This window comes from Oncorhynchus kisutch, unplaced genomic scaffold (assembly GCF_002021735.2).
Source record: "Oncorhynchus kisutch isolate 150728-3 unplaced genomic scaffold, Okis_V2 Okis09a-Okis19a_hom, whole genome shotgun sequence".
Taxonomy (NCBI): domain Eukaryota; kingdom Metazoa; phylum Chordata; class Actinopteri; order Salmoniformes; family Salmonidae; genus Oncorhynchus; species Oncorhynchus kisutch.
In genome coordinates this window covers 17,945,773-17,966,754 of record NW_022261985.1, presented here as the reverse complement: position 1 = coordinate 17,966,754, position 20,982 = coordinate 17,945,773, and the positions used below count along the sequence as shown (strand labels likewise).

Below are 20,982 nucleotides of genomic sequence, written 5' to 3'. Positions count from 1 at the left end.
GACTCTGTTCCCTAGACTACAGTCTGACCACTTCCATTATGGACTCTGTTCCCTAGACTACAGTCTGACCACCTCCATTATGGCTCTTCCCTAGATACAGTCTGACCAACTCCTATGACTCTGTTCCTAGACTACAGTCTGACCACCCTCCATGGCTCTGTCCCCTAGACTACAGTCTGACCACCTCCATTATGACTCTGTTCCCTAGACTACAGTCTGACCACTCCATTATGGCTCTGTCCCCTAGATACAGTCTGACCACCTCCATTATGACTCTGTCCCCTAGACTACAGTCTGACCACCTCCATTATGACTTGTCCCCTAGACTACAGGTGACACCTCCATTATGGCTCTGTCCCCTAGACTACAGTCTGACCACCTCCATTATGGCTCTGTTCCCTAGACTACAGTCTGACCACCTCCATTATGACTCTTTCCCTAGACTACAGTCTGACCCCCATTATGACTCTGTTCCCTAGACTACAGTCTGACCAACTCCATTATGACTCTGTTCCCTAGACTACAGTCTGACCACTCCATTATGACTCTGTCCCTAGACTACAGTCTGACCACCTCCATTATGACTTGTCCCTAGACTACAGTCTGACCACCTCCATTATGGCTCTGTTCTAGACTAGACTCAGTCTGACCACCTCCATTATGGCTCTGTTCCCTAGACTACAGTCTGACATCCATTATGGCTCTGTCCCTAGACTACAGTCTGACCTCCATTATGGATCTGTCCCCTAGACTACAGTCTGACCACCTCCATTATGGCTCTGTCCCTAGACTACAGTCTGACCACCTCCATTATGGCTCTGTCCCTAGACCAGTCTGACCACCTCCATTATGGCTCTGTCCCTAGACTACAGTCTGACCACCTCCATTATGGCTCTTTCCCCTAGACTACAGTCTGACAACTCCATTATGGCTCTGTTCCCTAGACTACAGTCTGACCTCCATTATGACTCTGTCCCTAGACTACAGTCTGACCACCTCCATTATGGCTCTTTCCCCTAGACTACAGTCTGACCACCTCCATTATGGCTCTGTCCCCTAGACTACAGTCTGACCACCTCCATTATGGCTCTGTCCCTAGACTACAGTCTGACCACTCCATTATGGCTCTGTTCCTAGACTACAGTCTGACCACCTCCATTATGACTCTGTCCCCTAGACTACAGTCTGACCACCTCCATTATGCTCTGTTCCTAGACTACAGTCTGACCACTTCCATTATGGCTCTGTTCCTAGACTACAGTCTGACCTCCATTATGGCTCTGTCCCTAGACTACAGTCTGACCACCTCCATTATGACTCTTCCCTAGACTACAGTCTGACCAACTCCATTATGGCTCTGTTCCCTAGACTACAGTCTGACCTCCATTATGCTCTGTCCCCTAGACTACAGTCTGACCAACTCATTATGGCTCTTTCCCTAGACTACAGTCTGACCACTCCATTATGGCTCTGTCCCCTAGACTACAGTCTGACCCTCCATTATGGCTCTGTCCCCTAGACTACAGTCTGACCACCTCCATTATGCTCTGTCCCTAGAACAGTCTGACCACCTCCATTATGACTCTGTCCCCTAGACTACAGTCTGACCACCTCCATTATGACTCTGTTCCCTAGACTACAGTCTGACCAACTCCATTATGGCTCTGTTCCCTAGACTACAGTCTGACCTCCATTATGACTCTGTCCCCTAGACTACAGTCTGACCAACTCCATTATGGCTCTTTCCCCTAGACTACAGTCTGACCACCTCCATTATGGCTCTGTCCCTAGACTACAGTCTGACCACTCCATTATGGCTCTGTCCCTAGACTACAGTCTGACCATCTCCATTATGGCTCTGTCCCCTAGACTACAGTCTGACACCTCCATTATGGCTCTGTCCCTAGACTAGTCTGACCACCTCCATTATGACTCTGTCCCCTAGACTACAGTCTGACCACCTCCATTATGACTCTGTCCCCTAGACTACAGTCAGACCACTTCCATTATGGCTCTGTTCCCTAGACTACAGTCTGACCTCCATTATGGCTCTGTCCCCTAGACACAGTCTGACCACCTCCATTATGACTCTGTTCCCTAGACTACAGACTGACCACCTCCAGTATGGCTCTGTTCCCTAGACTACAGTCTGACCACCTCCATTATGACTCTTTCCCCTAGACTACAGTCTGACCAACTCCATTATGACACTGTTCCCTAGATTACAGTCTGACCACCTCCATTATGGCTCTGTCCCCTAGACTACAGTCTGACCAACTCCATTATGGCTCTGTTCCCTAGACTACAGTCTGACCTCCATTATGGCTCTGTTCCCTAGACTACAGTCTGACCTCCATTATGGCTCTGTCCCCTAGACTACAGTCTGACCACCTCCATTATGACTCTGTCCCCCAGACTACAGTCTGACCATCTCCATTATGACTCTGTCCCCCAGACTACAGTCTGACCACCTCCATTATGACTCTGTTCCCTAGACTACAGTCTGACCACCTCCATTATGGCTCTGTCCCCTAGACTACAGTCTGACCACCTCCATTATGACTCTGATCCCTAGACTACAGTCTGACCACCTCCATTATGACTCTGTTCCCTAGACTACAGTCTGACCACCTCCATTATGACTCTTTCCCCTAGACTACAGTCTGACCACTTCCATTATGGCTCTGTCCCCTAGACTACAGTCTGACCACCTCCATTATGGCTCTGTCCCCTAGACCACAGTCTGACCATCTCCATTATGGCTCTGTCCCCTAGACTACAGTCTGACCACCTCCATTATGACTCTGTCCCCTAGACTAGTCTGAGCACCTCCATTATGACTCTGTCCCCTAGACTACAGTCTGACCACCTCCGTTGTGACTCTGTTCCCTAGACTACAGTCTGACCAACTCCATTATGGCTCTGTTCCCTAGACTACAGTCTGACCTCCATTATGACTCTGTCCCCTAGACTACAGTCTGACCAACTCCATTATGGCTCTTTCCCCTAGACTACAGTCTGACCACTTCCATTATGGCTCTGTCCCCTAGACTACAGTCTGACCACCTCCATTATGGCTCTGTCCCCTAGACCACAGTCTTACCATCTCCATTATGGCTCTGTCCCCTAGACTACAGTCTGACCACCTCCATTATGACTCTGTCCCCTAGACTAGTCTGACCACCTCCATTATGACTCTGTCCCCTAGACTACAGTCTGACCACCTCCATTGTGACTCTGTTCCCTAGACTACAGTCAGACCACTTCCATTATGGCTCTGTTCCCTAGACTACAGTCTGACCTCCATTATGGCTCTGTCCCCTAGACCACAGTCTGACCACCTCCATTATGACTCTGTTCCCTAGACTACAGACTGACCACCTCCAGTATGGCTCTGTTCCCTAGACTACAGTCTGACCACCTCCATTATGACTCTTTCCCCTAGACTACAGTCTGACCAACTCCATTATGACTCTGTTCCCTAGATTACAGTCTGACCACCTCCATTATGGCTCTGTCCCCTAGACTACAGTCTGACCAACTCCATTATGGCTCTGTTCCCTAGACTACAGTCTGACCTCCATTATGGCTCTGTTTCCTAGACTACAGTCTGACCTCCATTATGGCTCTGTCCCCTAGACTACAGTCTGACCACCTCCATTATGACTCTGTCCCCCAGACTACAGTCTGACCATCTCCATTATGACTCTGTCCCCCAGACTACAGTCTGACCACCTCCATTATGACTCTGTTCCCTAGACTACAGTCTGACCACCTCCATTATGGCTCTGTCCCCTAGACTACAGTCTGACCACCTCCATTATGACTCTGATCCCTAGACTACAGTCTGACCACCTCCATTATGACTCTGTTCCCTAGACTACAGTCTGACCACCTCCATTATGACTCTGTTCCCTAGACTACAGTCTGACCATCTCCATAATGACTCTGTCCCCTAGACTAAAGTCTGACCACCTCCATTATGGCTCTGTCCCCTAGACTACAGTCTGACCACCTCCATTATGACTCTGTCCCCTAGACTACAGTCTGACCACCTCCATTATGACTCTGTTCCCTAGACTACAGACTGACCACCTCCATTATGGCTCTGTTCCCTAGACTACAGTCTGACCTCCATTATGGCTCTGTTCCCTAGACTACAGTCTGACCATCTCCATTATGACTCTGTTCCCTAGACTACAGTCTGACCACCTCCATTATGGCTCTGTTCCCTAGACTACAGTCTGACCACCTCCATTATGACTCTGTTCCCTAGACTACAGTCTGACCATCTCCATTATGGCTCTGTTCCCTAGACTACAGTGTGACCACCTCCATTATGACTCTGTCCCCTAGACTACTGACTGACCACCTCCATTATGACTCTGTCCCCTAGACTACAGTCTGACCACCTCCATTATGGCTCTGTTCCCTAGACTACAGTCTGACCACTTCCATTATGGCTCTGTTCCCTAGACTACAGTCTAACCTCCATTATGGCTCTGTCACCTAGACTACAGTCTGACCACCTCCATTATGACTCTTTCCCCTAGACTACAGTCTGACCACCTCCATTATGGCTCTGTTCCCTAGACTACAGTCTGACCTCCATTATGACTCTGTCCCCTAGACTACAGTCTGACCAACTCCATTATGGCTCTTTCCCCTAGACTACAGTCTGACCACTTCCATTATGGCTCTGTCCCCTAGACCACAGTCTGACCACCTCCATTATGGCTCTGTCCCCTAGACCACAGTCTGACCACCTCCATTATGGCTCTGTCCCCTAGACTACAGTCTGACCACCTCCATTATGGCTCTGTCCCCTAGACTACAGTCTGACCACCTCCATTATGACTCTGTCCCCTAGACTAGTCTGACCACCTCCATTATGACTCTGTCCCCTAGACTACAGTCTGACCACCTCCATTATGGCTCTGTCCCCTAGACTACAGTCTGACCACCTCCATTTAGACTCTGTCCCCTAGACCACAGTCTGACCACCTCCATTGTGATTCTGTTCCCTAGACTACAGTCAGACCACTTCCATTATGGCTCTGTTCCCTAGACTACAGTCTGACCACCTCCATTATGACTCTTTCCCCTAGACTACAGTCTGACCAACTCCATTATGACTCTGTTCCCTAGATTACAGTCTGACCACCTCCATTATGGCTCTGTCCCCTAGACTACAGCCTGCCCACCTCCATTATGACTCTGTTCCCTAGACTACAGTCTGACCACCTCCATTATGGCTCTTTCCCCTAGACTACAATCTGACCACCTCCATTATGGCTCTGTCCCCTAGACTACAGTCTGACCACCTCCATTATGGCTCTGTCCCCTAGACTACAGTCTGACCACTTCCATTATGGCTCTGTCCCCTAGATTACAGTCTGACCACCTCCATTATGGGTCTGTTCCCTAGACTACAGACTGACCACCTCCATTATGACTCTGTTCCCTAGACTACAGTCTGACCACCTCCATTATGACTCTTTCCCCTAGACTACAGTCTGACCAACTCCATTATGACTCTGTTCCCTAGATTACAGTCTGACCACCTCCATTATGGCTCTGTCCCCTAGACTACAGTCTGACCACCTCCATTATGACTCTGTTCCCTAGACTACAGACTGTCCACCTCCATTATGGCTCTGTTCCCTAGACTACAGTCTGACCACTTCCATTATGGCTCTGTTCCCTAGACTACAGTCTGACCTCCATTATGGCTCTGTTCCCTAGACTACAGTCTGACCTCCATTATGGCTCTGTCCCCTAGACTACAGTCTGACCACCTCCATTATGACTCTGTCCCCTAGACTACAGTCTGACCACCTCCATTATGACTCTGTTCCCTAGACTACAGACTGACCACCTCCATTATGGCTCTGTTCCCTAGACTACAGTCTGACCTCCATTATGGCTCTGTTCCCTAGACTACAGTCTGACCATCTCCATTATGGCTCTGTTCCCTAGACTAAAGTCTGACCACCTCCATTATGGCTCTGTCCCCTAGACTACAGTCTGACCACCTCCATTATGACTCTGTCCCCTAGACTACAGTCTGACCACCTCCATTATGACTCTGTTCCCTAGACTACAGACTGACCACCTCCATTATGGCTCTGTTCCCTAGACTACAGTCTGACCTCCATTATGGCTCTGTTCCCTAGACTACAGTCTGACCATCTCCATTATGACTCTGTTCCCTAGACTACAGTCTGACCACCTCCATTATGGCTCTGTTCCCTAGACTACAGTCTGACCACCTCCATTATGACTCTGTTCCCTAGACTACAGTCTGACCATCTCCATTATGGCTCTGTTCCCTAGACTACAGTGTGACCACCTCCATTATGACTCTGTCCCCTAGACTACTGACTGACCACCTCCATTATGACTCTGTCCCCTAGACTACAGTCTGACCACCTCCATTATGGCTCTGTTCCCTAGACTACAGTCTGACCACTTCCATTATGGCTCTGTTCCCTAGACTACAGTCTAACCTCCATTATGGCTCTGTCACCTAGACTACAGTCTGACCACCTCCATTATGACTCTTTCCCCTAGACTACAGTCTGACCACCTCCATTATGGCTCTGTTCCCTAGACTACAGTCTGACCTCCATTATGACTCTGTCCCCTAGACTACAGTCTGACCAACTCCATTATGGCTCTTTCCCCTAGACTACAGTCTGACCACTTCCATTATGGCTCTGTCCCCTAGACCACAGTCTGACCACCTCCATTATGGCTCTGTCCCCTAGACCACAGTCTGACCACCTCCATTATGGCTCTGTCCCCTAGACTACAGTCTGACCACCTCCATTATGGCTCTGTCCCCTAGACTACAGTCTGACCACCTCCATTATGACTCTGTCCCCTAGACTAGTCTGACCACCTCCATTATGACTCTGTCCCCTAGACTACAGTCTGACCACCTCCATTATGGCTCTGTCCCCTAGACTACAGTCTGACCACCTCCATTTAGACTCTGTCCCCTAGACCACAGTCTGACCACCTCCATTGTGATTCTGTTCCCTAGACTACAGTCAGACCACTTCCATTATGGCTCTGTTCCCTAGACTACAGTCTGACCACCTCCATTATGACTCTTTCCCCTAGACTACAGTCTGACCAACTCCATTATGACTCTGTTCCCTAGATTACAGTCTGACCACCTCCATTATGGCTCTGTCCCCTAGACTACAGCCTGCCCACCTCCATTATGACTCTGTTCCCTAGACTACAGTCTGACCACCTCCATTATGGCTCTTTCCCCTAGACTACAATCTGACCACCTCCATTATGGCTCTGTCCCCTAGACTACAGTCTGACCACCTCCATTATGGCTCTGTCCCCTAGACTACAGTCTGACCACTTCCATTATGGCTCTGTCCCCTAGATTACAGTCTGACCACCTCCATTATGGGTCTGTTCCCTAGACTACAGACTGACCACCTCCATTATGACTCTGTTCCCTAGACTACAGTCTGACCACCTCCATTATGACTCTTTCCCCTAGACTACAGTCTGACCAACTCCATTATGACTCTGTTCCCTAGATTACAGTCTGACCACCTCCATTATGGCTCTGTCCCCTAGACTACAGTCTGACCACCTCCATTATGACTCTGTTCCCTAGACTACAGACTGTCCACCTCCATTATGGCTCTGTTCCCTAGACTACAGTCTGACCACTTCCATTATGGCTCTGTTCCCTAGACTACAGTCTGACCTCCATTATGGCTCTGTTCCCTAGACTACAGTCTGACCTCCATTATGGCTCTGTCCCCTAGACTACAGTCTGACCATCTCCATTATGACTCTGTCCCCTAGACTACAGTCTGACCACCTCCATTATGGCTCTGTCCCCTAGACTACAGTCTGACCACCTCCATTATGGCTCTGTCCTCTAGACCACAGTCTGACCACCTCCATTATGGCTCTGTCCCCTAGACTACAGTGTGACCACCTCCATTATGACTCTGTTCCCTAGACTACTGACTGACCACCTCCATTATGGCTCTGTTCCCTAGACTACTGACTGACCACTTCCATTATGACTCTGTCCCCTAGACTACAGTCTGACCACCTCCATTATGGCTCTGTTCCCTAGACTACAGTCTGACCAACTCCATTATGGCTCTGTTCCCTAGACTACAGTCTGACCTCCATTATGACTCTGTCCCCTAGACTACAGTCTGACCACCTCCATTATGGCTCTTTCCCCCAGACTACAGTCTGACCACTTCCATTATGGCTCTGTCCCCTAGACTACAGTCTGACCACCTCCATTATGGCTCTGTCCCCTAGACCACAGTCTGACCACCTCCATTATGGCTCTGTTCCCTAGACTACTGACTGACCACCTCCATTATGACTCTGTCCCCTAGACTACAGTCTGACCACCTCCATTATGCCTCTGTTCCCTAGACTACAGTCTGACCACTTCCATTATGGCTCTGTTCCCTAGACTACAGTCTGACCTCCAATATGGCTCTGTCACCTAGACTACAGTCTGACCACCTCCATTATGGCTCTGTCCCCTAGACCACAGTCTGACCACCTCCATTATGGCTCTGTTCCCTAGACTACTGACTGACCACCTCCATTATGACTCTGTCCCCTAGACTACAGTCTGACCACCTCCATTATGCCTCTGTTCCCTAGACTACAGTCTGACCACTTCCATTATGGCTCTGTTCCCTAGACTACAGTCTGACCTCCAATATGGCTCTGTCACCTAGACTACAGTCTGACCACCTCCATTATGGCTCTGTCCCCTAGACCACAGTCTGACCATCTCCATTATGGCTCTGTCCCCTAGACTACAGTCTGAGCACCTCCATTATGACTCTGTCCCCTAGACTACAGTCTGACCACGTCCATTGTGACTCTGTTCCCTAGACTACAGTCTGACCAACTCCATTATGGCTCTGTTCCCTAGACTACAGTCTGACCTCCATTATGACTCTGTCCCCTAGACTACAGTCTGACCAACTCCATTATGGCTCTTTCCCCTAGACTACAGTCTGACCACTTCCATTATGGCTCTGTCCCCTAGACTACAGTCTGACCACCTCCATTATGGCTCTGTCCCCTAGACCACAGTCTTACCATCTCCATTATGGCTCTGTCCCCTAGACTACAGTCTGACCACCTCCATTATGACTCTGTCCCCTAGACTAGTCTGACCACCTCCATTGTGACTCTGTTCCCTAGACTACAGTCAGACCACTTCCATTATGGCTCTGTTCCCTAGACTACAGTCTGACCTCCATTATGGCTCTGTCCCCTAGACCACAGTCTGACCACCTCCATTATGACTCTGTTCCCTAGACTACAGACTGACCACCTCCAGTATGGCTCTGTTCCCTAGACTACAGTCTGACCACCTCCATTATGACTCTTTCCCCTAGACTACAGTCTGACCAACTCCATTATGACTCTGTTCCCTAGATTACAGTCTGACCACCTCCATTATGGCTCTGTCCCCTAGACTACAGCCTGACCAACTCCATTATGACTCTGTTCCATAGATTACAGTCTGACCACCTCCATTATGGCTCTGTCCCCTAGACTACAGTCTGACCACCTCCATTATGGCTCTGTTCCCTAGACTACAGTCTGACCACCTCCATTTTGGCACTGTTCCCTAGACTACAGTCTGACCACCTCCATTATGACTCTGTCCCCTAGACTACAGTCTGACCACTTCCATTATGGCTCTGTTCCCTAGACTACAGTCTGACCTCCATTATGGCTCTGTTCCCTAGACTACAGTCTGACCTCCATTATGACTCTGTCCCCTAGACTACAGTCTGACCATCTCCATTATGACTCTGTCCCCTAGACTACAGTCTGACCACCTCCATTATGGCTCTGTCCCCTAGACTACAGCCTGACCACCTCCATTATGGCTCTGTCCTCTAGACCACAGTCTGACCACCTCCATTATGGCTCTGTCCCCTAGACTACAGTGTGACCACCTCCATTATGACTCTGTTCCCTAGACTACTGACTGACCACCTCCATTATGGCTCTGTTCCCTAGACTACTGACTGACCACCTCCATTATGACTCTGTCCCCTAGACTACAGTCTGACCACCTCCATTATGGCTCTGTTCCCTAGACTACAGTCTGACCACTTCCATTATGGCTCTGTTCCCTAGACTACAGTCTGACCACCTCCATTATGACTCTTTCCCCTAGACTACAGTCTGACCAACTCCATTATGGCTCTGTTCCCTAGACTACAGTCTGACCTCCATTATGACTCTGTACCCTAGACTACAGTCTGACCACCTCCATTATGGCTCTTTCCCCCAGACTACAGTCTGACCACTTCCATTATGGCTCTGTCCCCTAGACTACAGTCTGACCACCTCCATTATGGCTCTGTTCCCTAGACTACTGACTGACCACCTCCATTATGACTCTGTCCCCTAGACTACAGTCTGACCACCTCCATTATGCCTCTGTTCCCTAGACTACAGTCTGACCACTTCCATTATGGCTCTGTTCCCTAGACTACAGTCTGACCTCCATTATGGCTCTGTCACCTAGACTACAGTCTGACCACCTCCATTATGACTCTTTCCCCTAGACTACAGTCTGACCAACTCCATTATGGCTCTGTTCCCTAGACTACAGTCTGACCACTTCCATTATGGCTCTGTCCCCTAGACTACAGTCTGACCACCTCCATTATGGCTCTGTTCCCTAGACTACAGTCTGACCTCCATTATGGCTCTGTCCCCTAGACCACAGTCTGACCACCTCCATTATGACTCTGTTCCCTAGACTACAGACTGACCACCTCCAGTATGGCTCTGTTCCCTAGACTACAGTCTGACCACCTTCATTATGACTCTTTCCCCTAGACTACAGTCTGACCAACTCCATTATGACTCTGTTCCCTAGATTACAGTCTGACCACCTCCATTATGGCTCTGTCCCCTAGACTACAGCCTGACCACCTCCATTATGACTCTGTTCCCTAGACTACAGTCTGACCACCTCCATTATGGCTCTTTCCCCTAGACTACAGTCTGACCACCTCCATTATGGCTCTGTCCCCTAGACTACAGTCTGACCACCTCCATTATGGCTCTGTCCCCTAGACTACAGTCTGACCACTTCCATTATGGCTCTGTCCCCTAGATTACAGTCTGACCACCTCCATTATGGGTCTGTTCCCTAGACTACAGACTGACCACCTCCATTATGACTCTGTTCCCTAGACTACAGTCTGACCACCTCCATTATGACTCTTTCCCCTAGACCACAGTCTGACCACCTCCATTGTGACTCTGTTCCCTAGACTACAGTCTGACCACCTCCATTATGGCTCTGTTCCCTAGACTATAGTCTGACCTCCATTATGGCTCTGTCCCCTAGACTACAGTCTGACCATCTCCATTATGGCTCTGTCCCCTAGACTACAGTCTGACCACCTCCATTATGACTCTGTTCCCTAGACTACAGACTGACCACCTCCATTATGGCTCTGTTCCCTAGACTACAGTCTGACCACTTCCATTATGGCTCTGTTCCCTAGACTTCAGTCTGACCACTTCCATTATGGCTCTGTCCCCTAGCCTACAGTCTGACCACCTCCATTATGGCTCTGTCCCCTAGACCACAGTCTGACCACCTCCATTATGGCTCTGTTCCCTAGACTACTGACTGACCACCTCCATTATGACTCTGTCCCCTAGACTACAGTCTGACCACCTCCATTATGGCTCTGTTCCCTAGACTACAGTCTGACCACTTCCATTATGGCTCTGTTCCCTAGACTACAGTCTGACCTCCATTATGGCTCTGTCACCTAGACTACAGTCTGACCACCTCCATTATGACTCTTTCCCCTAGACTACAGTCTGACCAACTCCATTATGGCTCTGTTCCCTAGACTACAGTCTGACCTCCATTATGACTCTGTCCCCTAGACTACAGTCTGACCAACTCCATTATGGCTCTTTCCCCTAGACTACAGTCTGACCACTTCCATTATGGCTCTGTCCCCTAGACTACAGTCTGACCACCTCCATTATGGCTCTGTCCCCTAGACTACAGTCTGACCAACTCCATTATGGCTCTTTCCCCTAGACTACAGTCTGACCACTTCCATTATGGCTCTGTCCCCTAGACTACAGTCTGACCACCTCCATTATGGCTCTGTCCCCTAGACCACAGTCTGACCACCTCCATTATGGCTCTGTCCCCTAGACTACAGTCTGACCACCTCCATTATGACTTTGTCCCCTAGACTAGTCTGACCACCTCCATTATGGCTCTGTCCCCTAGACTACAGTCTGACCACCTCCATTGTGACTCTGTTCCCTAGACTACAGTCAGACCACTTCCATTATGGCTCTGTTCCCTAGACTACAGTCTGACCTCCATTATGGCTCTGTCCCCTAGACCACAGTCTGACCACCTCCATTATGACTCTGTTCCCTAGACTACAGACTGACCACCTCCAGTATGGCTCTGTTCCCTAGACTACAGTCTGACCACCTCCATTATGGCTCTTTCCCCTAGACTACAGTCTGACCACCTCCATTATGGCTCTGTCCCCTAGACTACAGTCTGACCACCTCCATTATGGCTCTGTCCCCTAGACTACAGTCTGACCACTTCCATTATGGCTCTGTCCCCTAGATTACAGTCTGACCACCTCCATTATGGGTCTGTTCCCTAGACTACAGACTGACCACCTCCATTATGACTCTGTTCCCTAGACTACAGTCTGACCAACTCCATTATGGCTCTTTCCCCTAGACTACAGTCTGACCACTTCCATTATGGCTCTGTCCCCTAGACTACAGTCTGACCACCTCCATTATGGCTCTGTCCCCTAGACCACAGTCTGACCACCTCCATTATGGCTCTGTCCCCTAGACTACAGTCTGACCACCTCCATTATGACTTTGTCCCCTAGACTAGTCTGACCACCTCCATTATGGCTCTGTCCCCTAGACTACAGTCTGACCACCTCCATTATGGCTCTGTCCCCTAGACCACAGTCTGACCACCTCCATTATGACTCTGTTCCCTAGACTACAGACTGACCACCTTCATTATGACTCTTTCCCCTAGACTACAGTCTGACCAACTCCATTATGACTCTGTTCCCTAGATTACAGTCTGACCACCTCCATTATGGCTCTGTCCCCTAGACTACAGCCTGACCACCTCCATTATGACTCTGTTCCCTAGATTACAGTCTGACCACCTCCATTATGGCTCTGTCCCCTAGACTAGTCTGACCACCTCCATTGTGACTCTGTTCCCTAGACTACAGTCAGACCACTTCCATTATGGCTCTGTTCCCTAGACTACAGTCTGACCTCCATTATGGCTCTGTCCCCTAGACCACAGTCTGACCACCTCCATTATGACTCTGTTCCCTAGACTACAGACTGACCACCTCCAGTATGGCTCTGTTCCCTAGACTACAGTCTGACCACCTTCATTATGACTCTTTCCCCTAGACTACAGTCTGACCACTTCCATTATGGCTCTGTCCCCTAGATTACAGTCTGACCACCTCCATTATGGGTCTGTTCCCTAGACTACAGACTGACCACCTCCATTATGACTCTGTTCCCTAGACTACAGTCTGACCACCTCCATTATGACTCTTTCCCCTAGACTACAGTCTGACCAACTCCATTATGACTCTGTTCCCTAGATTACAGTCTGACCACCTCCATTATGGCTCTGTCCCCTAGACTACAGTCTGACCACCTCCATTATGACTCTTTCCCCTAGACTACAGTCTGACCAACTCCATTATGGCTCTGTTCCCTAGACTACAGTCTGACCACTTCCATTATGGCTCTGTCCCCTAGACTACAGTCTGACCACCTCCATTATGGCTCTGTCCCCTAGACCACAGTCTGACCATCTCCATTATGGCTCTGTCCCCTAGACTACAGTCTGACCACCTCCATTATGACTCTGTCCCCTAGACTAGTCTGAGCACCTCCATTATGACTCTGTCCCCTAGACTACAGTCTGACCACCTCCATTGTGACTCTGTTCCCTAGACTACAGTCTGACCAACTCCATTATGGCTCTGTTCCCTAGACTACAGTCTGACCTCCATTATGACTCTGTCCCCTAGACTACAGTCTGACCAACTCCATTATGGCTCTTTCCCCTAGACTACAGTCTGACCACTTCCATTATGGCTCTGTCCCCTAGACTACAGTCTGACCACCTCCATTATGGCTCTGTCCCCTAGACCACAGTCTTACCATCTCCATTATGGCTCTGTCCCCTAGACTACAGTCTGACCACCTCCATTATGACTCTGTCCCCTAGACTAGTCTGACCACCTCCATTGTGACTCTGTTCCCTAGACTACAGTCAGACCACTTCCATTATGGCTCTGTTCCCTAGACTACAGTCTGACCTCCATTATGGCTCTGTCCCCTAGACCACAGTCTGACCACCTCCATTATGACTCTGTTCCCTAGACTACAGACTGACCACCTCCAGTATGGCTCTGTTCCCTAGACTACAGTCTGACCACCTTCATTATGACTCTTTCCCCTAGACTACAGTCTGACCAACTCCATTATGACTCTGTTCCCTAGATTACAGTCTGACCACCTCCATTATGGCTCTGTCCCCTAGACTACAGCCTGACCACCTCCATTATGACTCTGTTCCCTAGACTACAGTCTGACCACCTCCATTATGGCTCTTTCCCCTAGACTACAGTCTGACCACCTCCATTATGGCTCTGTCCCCTAGACTACAGTCTGACCACCTCCATTATGGCTCTGTCCCCTAGACTACAGTCTGACCACTTCCATTATGGCTCTGTCCCCTAGATTACAGTCTGACCACCTCCATTATGGGTCTGTTCCCTAGACTACAGACTGACCACCTCCATTATGACTCTGTTCCCTAGACTACAGTCTGACCACCTCCATTATGACTCTTTCCCCTAGACCACAGTCTGACCACCTCCATTGTGACTCTGTTCCCTAGACTACAGTCTGACCACCTCCATTATGGCTCTGTTCCCTAGACTATAGTCTGACCTCCATTATGGCTCTGTCCCCTAGACTACAGTCTGACCATCTCCATTATGGCTCTGTCCCCTAGACTACAGTCTGACCACCTCCATTATGACTCTGTTCCCTAGACTACAGACTGACCACCTCCATTATGGCTCTGTTCCCTAGACTACAGTCTGACCACTTCCATTATGGCTCTGTTCCCTAGACTACAGTCTGACCTCCATTATGGCTCTTTCCCCTAGACTTCAGTCTGACCACTTCCATTATGGCTCTGTCCCCTAGACTACAGTCTGACCACCTCCATTATGGCTCTGTCCCCTAGACCACAGTCTGACCACCTCCATTATGGCTCTGTTCCCTAGACTACTGACTGACCACCTCCATTATGACTCTGTCCCCTAGACTACAGTCTGACCACCTCCATTATGGCTCTGTTCCCTAGACTACAGTCTGACCACTTCCATTATGGCTCTGTTCCCTAGACTACAGTCTGACCTCCATTATGGCTCTGTCACCTAGACTAGTCTGACCACCTCCATTATGGCTCTGTCCCCTAGACTACAGTCTGACCACCTCCATTGTGACTCTGTTCCCTAGACTACAGTCAGACCACTTCCATTATGGCTCTGTTCCCTAGACTACAGTCTGACCTCCATTATGGCTCTGTCCCCTAGACCACAGTCTGACCACCTCCATTATGACTCTGTTCCCTAGACTACAGACTGACCACCTCCAGTATGGCTCTGTTCCCTAGACTACAGTCTGACCACCTCCATTATGGCTCTTTCCCCTAGACTACAGTCTGACCACCTCCATTATGGCTCTGTCCCCTAGACTACAGTCTGACCACCTCCATTATGGCTCTGTCCCCTAGACTACAGTCTGACCACTTCCATTATGGCTCTGTCCCCTAGATTACAGTCTGACCACCTCCATTATGGGTCTGTTCCCTAGACTACAGACTGACCACCTCCATTATGACTCTGTTCCCTAGACTACAGTCTGACCAACTCCATTATGGCTCTTTCCCCTAGACTACAGTCTGACCTCCATTATGGCTCTGTCCCCTAGACTACAGTCTGACCACCTCCATTATGGCTCTGTCCTCTAGACCACAGTCTGACCACCTCCATTATGGCTCTGTCCCCTAGACTACAGTGTGACCACCTCCATTATGACTCTGTTCCCTAGACTACTGACTGACCACCTCCATTATGGCTCTGTTCCCTAGACTACTGACTGACCACCTCCATTATGACTCTGTCCCCTAGACTACAGTCTGACCACCTCCATTATGGCTCTGTTCCCTAGACTACAGTCTGACCACTTCCATTATGGCTCTGTTCCCTAGACTACAGTCTGACCTCCATTATGGCTCTGTCCCCTAGACTACAGTCTGACCACCTCCATTATGACTCTTTCCCCTAGACTACAGTCTGACCTCCATTATGACTCTGTCCCCTAGACTACAGTCTGACCACCTCCATTATGGCTCTGTCCCCTAGACCACAGTCTGACCACCTCCATTATGGCTCTGTCCCCTAGACTACAGTCTGACCACCTCCATTATGACTCTGTCCCCTAGACTAGTCTGACCACCTCCATTATGACTCTGTCCCCTAGACTACAGTCTGACCACCTCCATTTTGACTCTGTCCCCTAGACCACAGTCTGACCACCTCCATTGTGACTCTGTTCCCTAGACTACAGACTCACCAGCTCCATTATGACTCTGTTCCCTAGACTACAGTCTGACCACCTCCATTATGGCTCTGTTCCCTAGACTACAGTCTGACCACTTCCATTATGGCTCTGTCCCCTAGACTACAGTCTGACCATCTCCATTATGACTCTGTCCCCTAGACTACAGTCTGACCACCTCCAGTATGACTCTGTCCCCTAGACTACAGTCTGACCACCTCCATTATGACTCTGTCCCCTAGACTACAGTCTGACCACCTCCATTATGGCTCTGTTCCCTAGACTACAGTCTGACCACCTCCATTATGACTCTGTCCCCTAGACTACAGTCTGACCACCTCCATTATGGCTCTGTTCCCTAGACTACAGTCTGACCACCTCCATTATGGCTCTGTTCCCTAGACTACAGTCTGACCACCTCCATTATGGCTCTGTTCCCTAGACTACAGTCTGACCACCTCCATTATGGCTCTGTTCCCTAGACTACAGTCTGACCACCTCCATTATGGCTCTGTTCCCTAGACTACAGTCTGACCTCCATTATGGCTCTGTCCCCTAGACTACAGTCTGACCTCCATTATGGCTCTGTCCCCTAGACTACAGTCTGACCACCTCCATTATGGCTCTGTTCCCTAGACTACAGTCTGACCACCTCCATTATGGCCCATCCCCCTAGACTACAGTCTGACCCTAACCCTAAAATACCATAAATTACTCCTGTACCTCTCTGATTCAGAGGGGTTAAATGACTCCTGCACCTCTCTGATTCAGAGGGGTTAAATGACTCCTGCACCTCTCTGATCCAGAGGGGTTAAATGACTTCTGCACCTCTCTGATTCAGAGGGGTTAAATGACTCCTGCAGCTCTCTGATTCAGAGGGGTTAAATGACTCCTGCAGCTCTCTGATTCAGAGGGGTAGACCATTCAAAACCAAATTTGGGTATAGATTACTACATTGGGAGAAACATGCCTGTCTACTGTGTGTGTCTGTCTGGCTAGTCATGTGTTATATCTAGTAACTGGTATAGAGAGTAGAGGGATGTGTCTGTCTGGTTAGTCATGTGTTATATCTAGTAACTGGTATAGAGGGATGTGTCTGTCTGGTTAGTCATGTGTTATATCTAGTAACTGGTATAGAGGGATGTGTCTGTCTGGTTAGTCATGTGTTATATCTAGTAACTGGTATAGAGAGTAGAGGGGGTGTGCGTCTGCTGTCTGCCTTAGAGGGATCACTAACATTTCCAAGACCGCTAGTAACCCCCCTCCCAACCCCCCAGGTATAAGGACTACAGAGAGCCTCCATGGTCAGCTGAAGCCTACCAGTTCTCTAAAACCTACTGGGCCGTCCTTGCTGCCAGACTGGCCTTCGTCATCCTGTTCCAGGTATAGTACCACAAATAGCAGGGACACCTATGAACATTTAAACATTACTTTAGTCAGGAGATATTCTATATGTACAGTACCAGTTTGGACACCTACTAGCCACCCTTTGCCTTGATGACAGCTTTGCAAACTCTTGGCGTTCTCTCAACCAACTTCACCTGGAATGCTTTTCCAACATTCTCGAAGGAGTTCCCACTTTTGCTGAGCACTTATTGGCTACTTTTGCTTCACTCTGCAGTCCATCTCATCTCATACCAAACCATCTCAATTGGGTTGAAGTCAGGTGATTGTGGAGGCCAGGTCATCTGATGCAGCACCATCACTCTCCTTCTTGGTCAAATAGCCCTTACACAGCCTGGAGGTGTGTTGGGTCATTGTCCTGTTGAAAAACAAATGATAGTCCCACTGAACACAAACCAGATGGGATTGAGCATCGTTGCAGAATGCTGTGGTAGCCATGTTTGTTAAGTGTGCCTTGAATTCTAAGTCAATCACTGACCGTATCACCAGCAAATCACCATCACACCACCTCCTCTTTGCTTCACGGAGGGAACCACACATGCGGAGATCATTAGTTCACCTACTCTGCGTCTCCCAAAGACACGGCGGTTGGAACCAAAAATCTCAAATTTGGACTCATCACACCAAAGGACAGATTTCAACCAGTCTAATGTCTATTGCTCATGTGTTTTGGCCCAATCAAGTCTCTTCTTCTCATTGGTGTCCTTTAGTAGTGTTGTTTTGCAGCCATGAGGGCCTGATTCATTCTCCTCTGAACGAATGATACACAACTGATTGTCTCAAACGCATTAAGGAAAGAAGTTCCACAGATTAACTTTTAACAACACCTGTTAATTGAAATGCATTCCAGGTGACTACCTCATGAAGCTGGTTGAGAAAATGCCAGAGTGTGCAAAGCTGTCATCAAGGGCAAGTGTGGCTACTTCGAAGAATCTGAAATACTTTTTGGTTACTACATGATTCCATATGTGTTATTTCATAGTTTTGATGTCTTCACTATTATTCTACAATGTAGAAAATTGTAAAAAAAAAGATTTAGAAAAAAAACTTGAATGAGTATCAAACTGACTCTGGAACAGTTACCTGGTACTGTATGTAATATCAAACTGACTCTGGAACAGTTACCTGGTACTGTATGTAATATCAAACTGACTCTGGAACAGTTCCTGGTACTGTATGTAATATCAAACTGACTCTGGAACAGTTACCTGGTACTGTATGTAATATCAAACTGACTCTGGAACAGTTTGGTTGGACCACTTGTGGTTGCAGTGTGGTTGGACCACTTGTGGTTGCAGTGTGGTTGGACCACTTGTGGTTGTAGTGTGGTTGGACCACTTGTGGTTGTAGTGTGGTTGGACCACTTGTGGTTGTAGTGTGGTTGGACCACTTGTGGTTGTAGTGTGGTTGGACCACTTGTGGTTGTAGTGTGGTTGTATTTTAGTCACAGTGGAGCATTTATCAGATGATTCAGTACATCACCAACCAGTTTAACAAACTCCTGTCTTCTGTTGTCGCTTTGTGCTCCATCCTTCCTTCAATCTCCACCCTGACGTCCATGACACTGTCTCCATCAGAACCTGGTGATGTTCCTGAGCCTGCTGGTTGCCTGGGTGATCCCAGACGTACCGAAGAACATCAGTGAGCAGCTGAAGAGAGAGAAGACTCTGCTGGTGGACGTGTTCCTCCGGGAGGAGAAGGAGAAGTTCCACCTCCTCCAGAGCCTCTTCTCCTCCAAGGACCAGCCCAGCCAGGGTCACCCCGACACGGCCCACTTCCGTACTCTACCCCTAGGCCTCTCTCAGGGCCTAGGCCAGCCCCCGGGCGGAGAGGGAGGGGAATCCCGGGTGAGATGCAGGGCTGCCAGTTTCAGCCAGTTCACCAGACAGATGTCCATGTCTCCTAGCAACGACGCAGCCCGACACACAGCGGTCTGACACGCTACTGTAGTGGTTGGATACAAACATTCTTTATCCCCACAGGAGAGGTTCAGACACTAGTGTGGTAGCTACATGGAGTCTGAATGCTGTGATCTCTCACCCATGTAGACTTGGTGTTCTCTTTCTGAAGCAGTGTGATGATGGAACATACTGATCATGGACTTGTTCTTCTGGCCGGATAATCTACATATTCTTGACCATTGTATGTTAATCTGCATGATGAGAAGTGACTGTATAGTTCCCTTAAGGAAAAACACCTTCAGCCTGACGGTCTTCTCTGAGAGAGCTTCCATGTCTGGAACACACATGGAGCTGCTGTTTACGGTACCTTCACCAATAACCTAAAGACATGGCTAACGGACAGTCCGGTGTGTCAACACCATCCCCCAGCTGTGTAGACCTGCTTTCCATGCTGTCTGCTATACAGTCTTGGCTCTTTTTCTGTCATGCTGTTTGGTTTCTATTTGTGTTGTTGCTTTCTGTCTGTCTGTGTTACTGATCATATGTTGCTCTGTCTGTCTGTCTGTGTTAAGTGTTACTGGTCATATGTTGCTCTGTCTGTCTGTCTGTCTGTCTCTGTCTGTCTGTCTGTGTTAAGTGTTACTGGTCATATGTTGCTCTGTCTGTCTGTCTGTCTGTGTTACTGGTCATATGTTGCTCTGTCTGTCTGTCTGTCTGTGTTAAGTGTTACTGGTCATATGTTGCTCTGTCTGTCTGTGTCTGTCTGTCTGTGTCTCTGTGTGTTACTGGTCATATGTTGGTCTGTCTGTCTGTCTGTGTCTCTGTCTGTCTGTGTGTTACAGGTCATATGTTGCTCTGTCTGTGTTACTGGTCATATGTTGCTCTGTCTGTCTGTCTCTCTCTGTCTATCTGCGTGTTACTGGTT

General features: G+C 48.9%; 1 protein-coding gene across 2 annotated transcripts in view; it reads left to right on the top strand.

Moving 5' to 3' along the window:
- LOC109886198 (anoctamin-1) overlaps positions 1 to 20,662 on the top strand; it is a 155,454-nt gene extending 134,792 nt beyond the window's left edge. For both annotated transcript variants that reach the window (XM_031815549.1, XM_031815550.1), the window contains 2 exons: positions 18,030 to 18,135; positions 19,734 to 20,662. In XM_031815549.1, coding sequence (XP_031671409.1) covers positions 18,030 to 18,135; positions 19,734 to 20,093 — 466 coding nt within the window. In that variant the 3' untranslated portion in view covers positions 20,094 to 20,662. The remainder of the gene's footprint in view (positions 1 to 18,029; positions 18,136 to 19,733) is intronic.
- The last annotated feature ends 320 nt before the right edge of the window (positions 20,663 to 20,982 follow it).